General features: G+C 38.3%; 1 protein-coding gene across 2 annotated transcripts in view; it reads left to right on the forward strand.

The window, feature by feature from the left end:
- Positions 1-7,900, forward strand: part of impg2b (interphotoreceptor matrix proteoglycan 2b) — a 36,656-nt gene extending 28,756 nt beyond the window's left edge. For both annotated transcript variants that reach the window (XM_044344294.1, XM_044344295.1), the window contains 4 exons: positions 621-849; positions 2,177-2,256; positions 5,389-5,447; positions 7,021-7,900. In XM_044344294.1, coding sequence (XP_044200229.1) covers positions 621-849; positions 2,177-2,256; positions 5,389-5,422 — 343 coding nt within the window. In that variant the 3' untranslated portion in view covers positions 5,423-5,447; positions 7,021-7,900. The remainder of the gene's footprint in view (positions 1-620; positions 850-2,176; positions 2,257-5,388; positions 5,448-7,020) is intronic.
- Positions 7,901-11,542: the final 3,642 nt, after the last annotated feature.

Raw genomic sequence — 11,542 nt, forward strand, 5'->3', positions numbered from 1 at the left:
GTTTGTATACTCTTTTTGATGTCATTCATTCGCTAATTCAACGAAAGAATAATTAATTTAGTGCAAGTTTCTGTAATATTACTATAAAATTTGTGGATTTTGACAGGAGTGACATTTACACACATCAGCTAGAATTAAAGACGTCAGTGTTTCCTCATGTTTTCTTCCAGTTATCTGTTGATAATCAACATCTTTGAGGACAACTGGGATCTTTTAACCAGAAGATCATAAAAGGAAGAAATTAAACCTTTTTAGCATTTCATTTTGTGCTTGAAGTTTATAATTTGTGGATTTGCTGCCAATTATTAAACAGACTTTTTTTATGGACAGATTTTTTTATCCTTTATGAAAGCCTCTTTTGGACCAAATGTGGAAACGTTTATCTGATCTTCAGGGTATAAATTAAGAATTTCTCATATACGGCTGAATTTCGAATGTCCCTTTTAACACTGTAGGTTGGTTGTGTCCTTTCTTCAAACCTTCAACTTTGAAGAATCTAAATAAAGATGCAGTGATAAACTTGATCAAGAGAGCATGTTTCCATCTCATCGTTTTTATTAGACGAACAAATAAAAACAGACAAAGAATAAACTTTCATGTTTTAAATTTTCCTCCTCCAGACGAGGTGACAGTGTGCCGCGCGCCACCAAATTCAACCCCATGTTCGAGAGCGACCCCGTCAGCACCCAGTACTACCGTCGCTATGACGACGAGCTGCTTCAGTACTATCGGCGCTACGGCCCTGACCTCGCCCAGTACAGCAGCTCTGTCAGCGCCGACGCCTCCAAAGACCTCGGCAGCAGCGAAGAGATGCGACGCATCTACCAGAACACGACGCTCACTAAAGAGGTGCGAAAGCTTGTTCTGCTTGTTCATGAACACGTTTGTTGTTTATTTTGTTTATTTCTGTGAAATACAGCAGCTTCATCTCTGAACCGGTCAAAGCAGATGGCGCCCACCAAGAGCCGGGTTCTGCTTGAGGTTTCTACCCGTCCTTACCGCTGTCGCCAAGTGCTGCTCATGGGGGGAATGTTGGGTCTCTGTGAATTAAAGAGTCTTGACCTGCTCTGTGTGAAAAGTGCCCTGAGATGACTTTTGTTGTGATTTGGTGCTATATAAATAAAAATTGATTGATTGATTGATTGAAATACAGGAAGATTTTGGCTATGTACAGTTGTGTGTCGTCAGCATAGATGCAAATTTTAATATCATATTTTATAATATGTGGCAGCATTTCAATAGAAAACAAAAGTAGCGCCATGATTGAGTCTTGAGGGACACCACAGGTATACAAGAGGCCACTCAAACAGTGACAGACACACCTCTGCTTGTAGGGTAGAAATGAAACCAGCTGAGTTTCATGTCCTTAATGTTTGACCCAGTTTAGTTGATGAAACGTCAGCGTCTGTTTATCCGGAGAACAAGAAAACATGTTCATGAATTATTCATGTTTGCACCGTAGTCCCAGCAGAGAACGTGTTGTCCATGTTGTTGAGCAGTATTTGACAAAACAAGGTCCATTTAGCGGCTGCCCTGGTGCTTTTGGAACATATTACATGATCTTCCTCGGCAGAGAAAGCGGTCAGAAATTTGGACGAATTAATTATATTTTTCCCAAAAGCATTCAGAACACAATGTTACAGGACTGGTCCATAAAAGCAAAAAAGGAGGCACAACACTTACATTATAATAGAAACAATATAGTGAAATAAAATGATAATTATTGGTAGATGGAATTAATTCATGCACAATGTTCCCAATTCAGTTATTTGTTCACCGAAGTGCAAATTATATTTGACTCCCAGAGATTCCAACAAGTTCTTCCATTTCTGCAGAAGGAGTCCCTCCACCAGTATAGTGTCCTAGTTTTTCCAGAGTCAGAAAAATTGGAGTCTTCAACATGTACAATTCATTGGCCAGCAGGCACCTGCTGATGAAGGATATGTGATACGATGTAAAAGCTCCAGAAGAGAGGAGTTTCTGAAAGCGCAGGAAGTGTTGAGTGACGAGCCGCTGCTGTGACAGTTTTCAGTCTCAGCGGGAGTATTTTTACCTGCAGCACCTCCTCTTCCTTTTCCTCTCTTCATTAAACCTCTCTGGTCAGTCTATAAACATCACTCCTGACCTCTTGACTCTTCTTGTTACATAAACATGTTTCCTCTTTGACCTCCTGCAGGAGATCCAGGAGCGTCTGAGGGTCATCGAGTTGTGCTCCAGGGATCCAAACTTTGCAGATTTTGTGCGACAAACTCAAGTGTGAGTGATTCCACAAGTTCACATTACATAACGTTAATGAACAAATTTAACCCTTTCATGCATGGTGTCCACTACAGCGGACAGATATTTGGAACCATCTTGAACCATTTAAGTTGTAGTATCATGTCCCAACTACCAGGTGTTGAACCCTCGTCTGAATATCATTTTTGACTCTCTGTGATTTTGAGATATTGAATCATAAATTCAACATGGCGGAGAGTGGAGGAAACGTACCAAGTAGCTCAGGAATATCTGTTAAATACTTTTATTCTCAGAGCAAAAAAAACAGGTAAAAAGTATATTTTTCAACTAAATAAGATGTTTGAAATACTTTTATCAAGTTTTTAATAATATTTTTCTTGTACATTATTTTCTGTGACTGAAAATACATTCTGTCTATTGGGCCTAGGACTTGTTTTTCAAATATCCTCTCTATTGTTGTAGTTATCTAATGTTCCTATGTGTAATACAATAATATATATATAAACATACATATATATTTTGCCTATATTTATTTCCATAAATCACTTTTTACTCCGTTGACGCATGGTGTCCACTACAGTTGACACATTTCAAAATTCAATATACTAAAAAAAAAAAGTTACTGACATGATTTTTCACTTGTTTAAGAGTAAACCCTAACCTAACCCTAACCCCTAACCTAACCCTAACCCTAACCCTACCCTAACCGTAACCCTAACCCTAATCCTAACCCTAACCCTAACCCTACCCTAACCGTAACCGTAACCGTAACCGTAACCCTAATCCTAACCCTACCCTAACCGTAACCCCTAACCCTACCCTAACCTAACCCTAACCGTAACCCCTAACCCTAACCCTAACCCTACCCCTAACCCTACCCTAACCTAACCCTAACCCCTACCCCCAACCCTAACCGTAACCCTAACCCCTAACCGTAACCCTAACCCCTAACCCCTAAACCTAACCGTAACCCTAACCCTAATCCTAACCCTACCCCTAACCCTAACCCCTAACCCTAACCCTAACCGTAACCCTAACCCCTAACCGTAACCCTAACCCCTAAACCTAACCGTAACCCTAACCCTAACCTAACCCTAACCCCTAACCGTAACCCTAACCCCTAACCCTAACCCTAACCCTAACCCTAACCCCTAACCCCTAACCCTAACCCCTAACGGTAACCCTAACCCTAACCCTAACCCTACCCTAACCTAACCCTAACCCTACCCTAACCCTAACCCCTAACCCCCTAACCCTAACCCCTAACCCCTAACCGTAACCCTAACCCCCTAACCCTAACCCTAACAATAAAAAAATGTTTACTATGTGATTTAATAATTCATGTATGAAAGGGTTAAATTTAACAAAAAGGATTAAAGTGAAGAATGTTTTTACTGCGTTGAACCTTTCTAATGAAGGTACAAAAGTAATTTAAAATACTAAGTAAAATACTATAGTACTGAATACTATAGTAAAATAACCAAAAAGACTAATAATAATAAACATTTCACATATATATATATATATATATACATATAGTATTTCTTCATTGTCTCTAATGGTTTCATATGAGCGGACGATGTGGGAATGATTAGCGTTAATGATCTCCAACACTGCTGCTGTTTATTGCATTTTTCAAATATCTGCTTCTGATATTTCTACATTTAGATTCAGATGAACTTTGATGTGTTGGAGCGCTGTGACTGATATGAATAAAATATTCTGGGCGCTCTGCTGTGTTTTTAGCTTCCACACAGATTTTATTCTCATCTTCATGTTTAGATTTTCATCCAGTTTCATGTTTTTATTCACCGCAAACACAGATGTTCATTTAAATGTCATTTAATGCTTTTAAAGGGTTTTTTTTTTAATCCGTCTGTCTTTGCTCCGGAGAAAAAAAAATATCTCAACTACGACTCAGCAGATGTCTGAAATGTACTGATTCCAGTCAGAAGATGGTACCTTCAGAGTTTAAAGACTTTTCCTTCAGGTCAAATAAATTCATTTCAGCTTCTCTCTGTTAGCGTGGAGGCGTTCACCTGCCGCAGGTTTCCATTTCCAGACTCCCAGACAAACAGACTTCCTCTACAGATGGAGAAGTCACTAAAAAACAAGATGAAAGATGACAAACTGACAGTCCAGACGTCACCGGACACCTCTGATGGATTGAGTTTTTACCCTTTTTACCTGTCAGACGATCAGATCAGGAGAACTTTGTGTTTTTTGTTCTTTCAGGAGAAAACAGAGAACTTTCAAATGTAATAATCATTGGTTTGTTCAAAAACTTACATTTACAGCTGGGATTTATTTTTAATCACAAGGCAGAAGAGTTTTAATATTCTGCACTTTTAACTCCAAAATTCGAATATGAAACAAATGGTGCTTCGTTTATTAGAATTAGTTTGTAATAAAAAAGTCAAATTTAGACATTTTTTAAGCGTATTACAAAGCCAACGTGGCGTCGTCTGGCCGCCAAACTTCAGCCAGATTTAGAGGCGTTTTCAACTCTTGCCAACATACACATAAAATATGGAAGCAGTTTAGTTTCGACCCGAAAAGCAACTGTTGACAGGACGCCTCCAACTGTGTTATGAACTTTTAATCCATGAAGGTTTTAATATTTGTTAAAGAACAGAGAAACACGACGGAGAGTCAGTCGACTGAGTGCTTGTTAAAGAAACTTATTATAAAATGAATACAAGTGTTTTAAGGTAAACAGTGAATATATAACATTTAACTCTAAATCCAGCACAGTTTATGTCAGATTTTGTAGATTTTACATCTTTTGAAGAAGCTCGACGACCTTGATGAACCGTCACAGATTGTCAGAAACTGTTAATTATAAAGTCAGACTGAACAGAGGGAATCCCAACACCATCATCTCCACCAAACTGATCTCCGTCCTCGTCTGTATTTGAGCAGGAAAGGTTTGGAGTCGCTCCACCAGCAGCATCAAACAAACTGAAAATATGTAGAAATATACAAACAATACGCTTCCTTCCTCTCTCCACTCATATGTTGATGTTTTGAGGGTTTTATTCAAGCTTTTTTTTTTTTCTCTTCATGTGTGTGTGTGTATGTGGTTTGGCCGTCGTCTCTTTGTGCCAAAACCACCAAACTAATCCAATCTTCTCTTGTTTTGAGGAGCAGATTCCTGGAGAGGAGAGGGAGCTCCACCACATAGCGAGCCGCGAGCCGACGACCTCGAGGTACAGACACGCTGTTCATATTTACCTCCTGTTATTGAGTCTTACTCTCTTTTTTTACTGCTTTGTGATGTTTCACTGGTGAGTTTTTGGTGTTTTGAGAGCAAATTAAACATCAGAATCAGTTCTCAGACATAAAAATATCTGCTAGTGAGTGTTAGCATGTCATTAACTAACTCTCTAATGTTGTGATGTCACAGGTAACTTTAAAAATCTCCATTCAGGACTGGGAAGCCGGGAAGCTAACGCTAGCGGCTCCGTCCTGCTCTTTATTAAATTTAGAGACATTTTCCTAAACTAATCAGTCAGTCCTCAGTCTCAAAGATGTTTCACTTCTACTAGTTAAACAATCTGAAAATATAAACTAGAGCTTTTTATAATCTACTCTTTTTAAACTTACATGTCACAGCTTGTTATTGATTGTTAAAGGACCAGTTCCCAGTGTTCCCAGTGTTCCCAGTGTGTTAAACCAGCAGTCAGGTGTCTGTAATCATTCCTCCTGTTCATACTGGATATTAAAAGATCCTTCAAATGTGCTTTCAATGGAAGTGATGGAGGATAAAATCCACAGTGTGTCCACACAGTCATTTAAAAGTCTGTGTGAAGCTTCTATTCAGCTTCATCAGTCTGAGTTAGTCATATCAAGTGGATATCTGACACATTTACAGTCTTTTTAGCATCAAATTCCCTCTTTGTGTTTCCTCGGACAGTGTTTCCCTGTTGAGCTGCAGGTGGAAGTATAGTAACAAAAAGAGGAACTTTGGCACTAAAAAGACTGTAACGTTGAAAGATATCTACTTGATTTGACTCATTTGGACGCTGAAGCTTCATATTAGCTTCAGATAAACTTCCATTGTAAGGTCATTATGAAGGGATCTTCTAATGGTCAGTATGAACAGGAGGAATGATTACAGCAAGAAAAACAGCTTTAATGTTCATTTGAGCTCCTGAACGTTGGTTTAAGACACCTCACAAGAATTGTGAACTCGTCCTTTAAAGCTGTCCCAGCTAGTAATCTTACATATTCTTATACTGTTTGCTCTCATAGCCTCAAAAGGTTTTTTAGGGGGAAACTCCACCCAGAGTCCTAAAAGTTCAAGCTAACACATTTCTTTGTTCCGAGAGAAACTGAAGCTCTCTGATTGGATGTTTCTTGCAGCAATGCTCTCTGGGACTCGTAGGAAATTGGTCCCAGTGTTTATTTTAAGCAGTATTTTTGCAGTTCAGAGTGCTAGCTGTTCTGCTAGCTGTTCTGCCAGCTGTTCTGCTAACTGTGCTGTTAGCTGTTCTGCTAACTGTTCTGTTAGCTGTTCTGCTAGCTGTTCTGCTAACTGTTCTGTTAGCTGTTCTGCTAGCTGTTAGCTGTTCTGCTAACTGTTCTGCTAGCTGATCTGCTAGCTGTTAGCTCTTCTGTTAGCTGTTAGCTGTTCTGCTAGCTGTTAGCTGTTCTGCTAACTGTTCTGCTAGCTGATCTGCTAGCTGTTAGCTCTTCTGTTAGCTGTTAGCTGTTCTGCTAGCTGTTAGCTGTTCTGCTAGCTGATGTTCATCTTTGTTCTCTTGTTTTGTGTCTCTGCAGAAACCTGCCTTCGTCTTGGACTCGAGGAAGGAAGAGCAGTTCGTCTTCTGTCGCCTCGCTGCTTTTGATCGACTCGTAGAGCGACCGGAGGTGAAGGTGATGAGATGCTGACCCTTGTGGGATTTTATTTTCTGAGCACTCTTGAACTGAACTTTGACCCCTGCAGGGTCGCCTGCTCCTCCTCCCTTCACCTTTTATCTTTTCCTGTCTTTGTTTTTATCACCTGACGTAACACTTCAGTCACTGCTTTTTAAGTTCTTGACATTTTCACTGCTGAGTACCTCTGTCTTACACTTTCACACGGACTCTGTTGGTTTCATTCACCTTCAGCTTAAATTCAAGGGTTTCTGTTTGCGTCCCAACCTGCTCATCGCTGCTGTCGCAGAAAAAAGAAACACTGAAGGTTTGCTCGTACGAACATTTTAGCTTCTGTTCATCAGTGAGAAAGTTTCTTCACCCCAGAAAACTGCTGGATGTTCTTCTTTTCTTCCTTTTTACTTAAACTTTCTGTGACAGCGGTGACTCGCAGCGCTCCTCTTCGTCAGTGCCTTCACCGCTCTGTTAGCTTTTTTTTGGGATACGATGTGTAGAATCTCAGAGCCCTTGAAGTCGCATCAGAATTTCTGTATTTTCAACTCGGATCAGTCGACCGCTTGTTTCCTCTTCTGTCTTTTTGTTCGTCCAGTCAGCTGCTTACCGAATGCGCACGCCGCACGAATGTTTACATTTCTCAATCAATGCTGGAGTGTTAACTGATGTGTAGAACAAGTGTAGCCTGTCTGTGTCGTGTATTTACCGGCGAATGTTAGCGTGTGGTCGCCTAACAAGGAAAAACAATCTATAAACCCATCGTAGCTGATAGTGTCTTAAAGTGTTTGTTTGAAAAGCTTTGAAAACATCATGTGATGAAGTTGTAAAAAAATCTTTTGTGTATTTTTTATAGTAATTTTACAAAGAAGCTCAAACTACGACCCCTGAAGTTCCATCATGTGATATTTTCCTGCTACGCGTCATAACGGAGACAATAAGTTCATGTTTCGTTATCTTGTTTACATGTTTCTGTCATATCTAGTTGTTCAAGTTATCTTATTCACAGTAGATGTTTTGTTTTAAATTAATGTTATGTTGTTGTTCTGTAGAGCTGAGTATCACTACAGAAATAATCCAGTACCAGTCAAACGATACATTTAATGCTTTTTATACCCAAACTAGAAAAAAAAAAGAATATTTGTTTGGTTTTACTTGCAGCCAATCGCAACAAGCGTTCTTCGATTTAACGCGACATGTGATTGGCTCGTTACAGCTGCAGCTACGACCCACGAACAGTCTGCGCTGATGATGCCTCGTTTTACAATGAATTAATAAATATTTCAATAATCTGAACACTTTCAAAATGTGTAAAAATCATTTGGATGAGACTTTGACTTTAAGGGTACTGGTATCACTTTAAGGGTACTCGTATTGGTACTGGTATCACTTTAAGGGTACTGGTGTCACTTTAAGGGTACTGGTATTGGTACTGGTATCACTTTAAGGGTACTGGTGTCACTTTAAGGGTACTGGTGTCACTTTAAGGGTACTGGTATTGGTACTGGTATCACTTTAAGGGTACTGGTGTCACTTTAAGGGTACTGGTATTGGTACTGGTATCACTTTACGGGTACTGGTGTCACTTTAAGGGTACTGGTATCACTTTAAGGGTACTGGTATTGGTACTGGTATCACTTTAAGGGTACTGGTGTCACTTTAAGGGTACTGGTATTGGTACTGGTATCACTTTAAGGGTACTGGTGTCACTTTAAGGGTACTGGTATCACTTTAAGGGTACTGGTGTCACTTTAAGGGTACTGGTATTGGTACTGGTATCACTTTACGGGTACTGGTGTCACTTTAAGGGTACTGGTATCACTTTAAGGGTACTGGTATTGGTACTGGTATCACTTTAAGGGTACTGGTGTCACTTTAAGGGTACTGGTATTGGTACTGGTATCACTTTAAGGGTACTGGTGTCACTTTAAGGGTACTGGTATTGGTACTGGTAACGATACCCAGCGCTATTGTTCTCACAGGATATTATCTTGTTTGTATTAACTTGATCACAAACGGTAACTTGTTCACGAACGTTATCCTGCACCAGATATTGTCTTCACAAACTTTATTACTTTGTCTGTACAAGTTGTTTTTTCTGGGAACTTTGCGCTCACAAGATAAAATATCACCTTTTAGGACTTCAGGGGCTCCAAACTAACTCGTCTCATGACCCTGATGCCAGAAGAAAAGTGCAGGCAGAACAAATTAAACGAAGATACTGGAATATCAGCATCTCTCCTGAACATATCGTCTGTTTTTAATGACTTGAATTTGCTTTGTTTGTTGCGTTAACTGACCATCTGGAACCTAGAAGTAGACTGACAGCTGATATTAGTTGTCGTATGTTTAGATATTGTATGTTTGAGTGTTTGTTTTTCTATAGAGACCCCCTTCCCACCCGATACGACGGCTTTAAATGCCTCGCAGCGACTCGACAGGCTTCTCATCCCCAACATTCACACGTCCAGCAGGATTCTTCTCCGTGTTTGTGTGTCCGGCTCTGTCGTCTGTTGTCTTTGTGTTTTGTATCGTGTTTTCTATGTGTCCAATTGTAGAGCAGAGACGAAACTGAAACTCTGATGTGGAAGTGCGAGCTGGCACATTTTTCTAAAAATAAAACGACAATATTTTTTACAGTATCGTCTGTCGACGGTGGTGAATTATTAATACTATTATGTTGAAATATGTATTTTAAAGAGTTTTATTTGAGGTCAGATCTGCCCGAGAACACAACTGTCCCAACAACAAAGATCTTCTTAAAGAAATTTATTCATTTTTATACAAATAACTGCAGCGACTGCTAAAATAGGTAAGTATACCTCCAGTTCAACTATGATTTTTATGGAATAATCTGAGGGATTTAAATAAAATATAGCAAAATCTTTCTTATATTTTAGTAATTAAGTTGTAATTTACTTGAAATTTTAATGGAAAATATCATAACTTTCCTGCCTCATTCTAAGATTTAACTGTAATTTAATGATAATTTAATAATTTTAAAGGCAATAATGATAAAGAAACTAAATGAAAATTATGTAATTTAACAGAATTTTATTTTTCATGGGAGTATTTATAAAGAAATTAAAATGAAATTACATAACTTAATGACTTTGGTCTGATTTTTAACTATTATTGTTCAGGACAATGATTAATAAGTAATTAAAGGGAAATTACAGAACTTTTTCATCTGATAGTCAGATGTGTAACTGTTATGGACAATAATTAAGAAAATAAAATAATATAATTAAAGGAAAGTTACGTAACTTAACAGCGTTTTGATTGTTCAGCATAATATTTACGTAGAAATTACAGTGAAATTACAGTGAAATTACAGAACTTTATGACGGGTCTGATTGACAATAATTAAGAAATTAAAGGAAGATTACATCATTTTACAACCTTGGTCTAATTGTTTTGTTTTATTATTGTTCAGAGCAACAATTAAAAAGAATTTAAAGGAAAATTATGCAATTTTACTTTTTCTGAGTTTTAACTGTTAATATTCAAGGTGATCAAGAATGAATCAAAGATTACAGAACATTTTTGATCTGATTATCAGAGATGTAACTGTTAATTAAGAGGAAATTAAAGAAAAATTGTGTAATTTTACGGCCTTGATTGTTGTCGCTCACACAGTTTAATTTAAAACAGATGGAGTCGTATATAATGAGATATATTATATGTATATAATTCACATTTTAACTTCTTTAACTGCTTTGTATCAACGGTTCAGAATCATGTGACTGCCTTTACCTTACTGGAGAGATGCATGCTGGGTAAACAAGGACACCTGGTGGTCAGAGGAGACAACACATGACGTAATCACTCACACCTGTATGTAGACTGAACCTGTTGAACAACACCTGAATGTGGTGGGAGCAGTCTACTTCCTGGAGAATCTCCCGACTGACTCTCTGTTCGCGCGAGCAGAGAAAACACTCAGCTGTCACCGCGGAGACGTGACCCCGGGTTCAACAAACACGTCGCCATGACGACCTGATGACAGCTGAGCAGTGTGTAAATAAGGCTCGAACAACGAGAGGATTTCTGGTTTTCATCACATGAGATGTGAGGTCATAGATTCCATTTCTTCCTCCTCCTCCTCCTCCTCCTCCTCCTCCTCCTCCTCCTCCTCCTCAGTGTTTAGATGTTTCTATTAATTTAACACAGTTTTATTCAGTGTTTTTGTTTGTTTTTCTTTTTAAAAATGTAAAATATGTTATTTTTATGATGATTTTTTGATCATCAGTAACAGTGATCGATTCTACATGTCATTTTCATTAAAAAAAAATTTAATTATAAAAAAATGGATTTTTTGTTTTTTAAATATTTTATTCATCATTAGATGTTTTCATTTTTAATAATTAAAATTTTTAAAATGTTTTTAAACATTTTTAAAAATCTGTTTATTTTTTCCTATTTATTAATTTAC

This window comes from Thunnus albacares, chromosome 24 (genome assembly GCF_914725855.1).
Source record: "Thunnus albacares chromosome 24, fThuAlb1.1, whole genome shotgun sequence".
NCBI classification, from domain to species: domain Eukaryota; kingdom Metazoa; phylum Chordata; class Actinopteri; order Scombriformes; family Scombridae; genus Thunnus; species Thunnus albacares.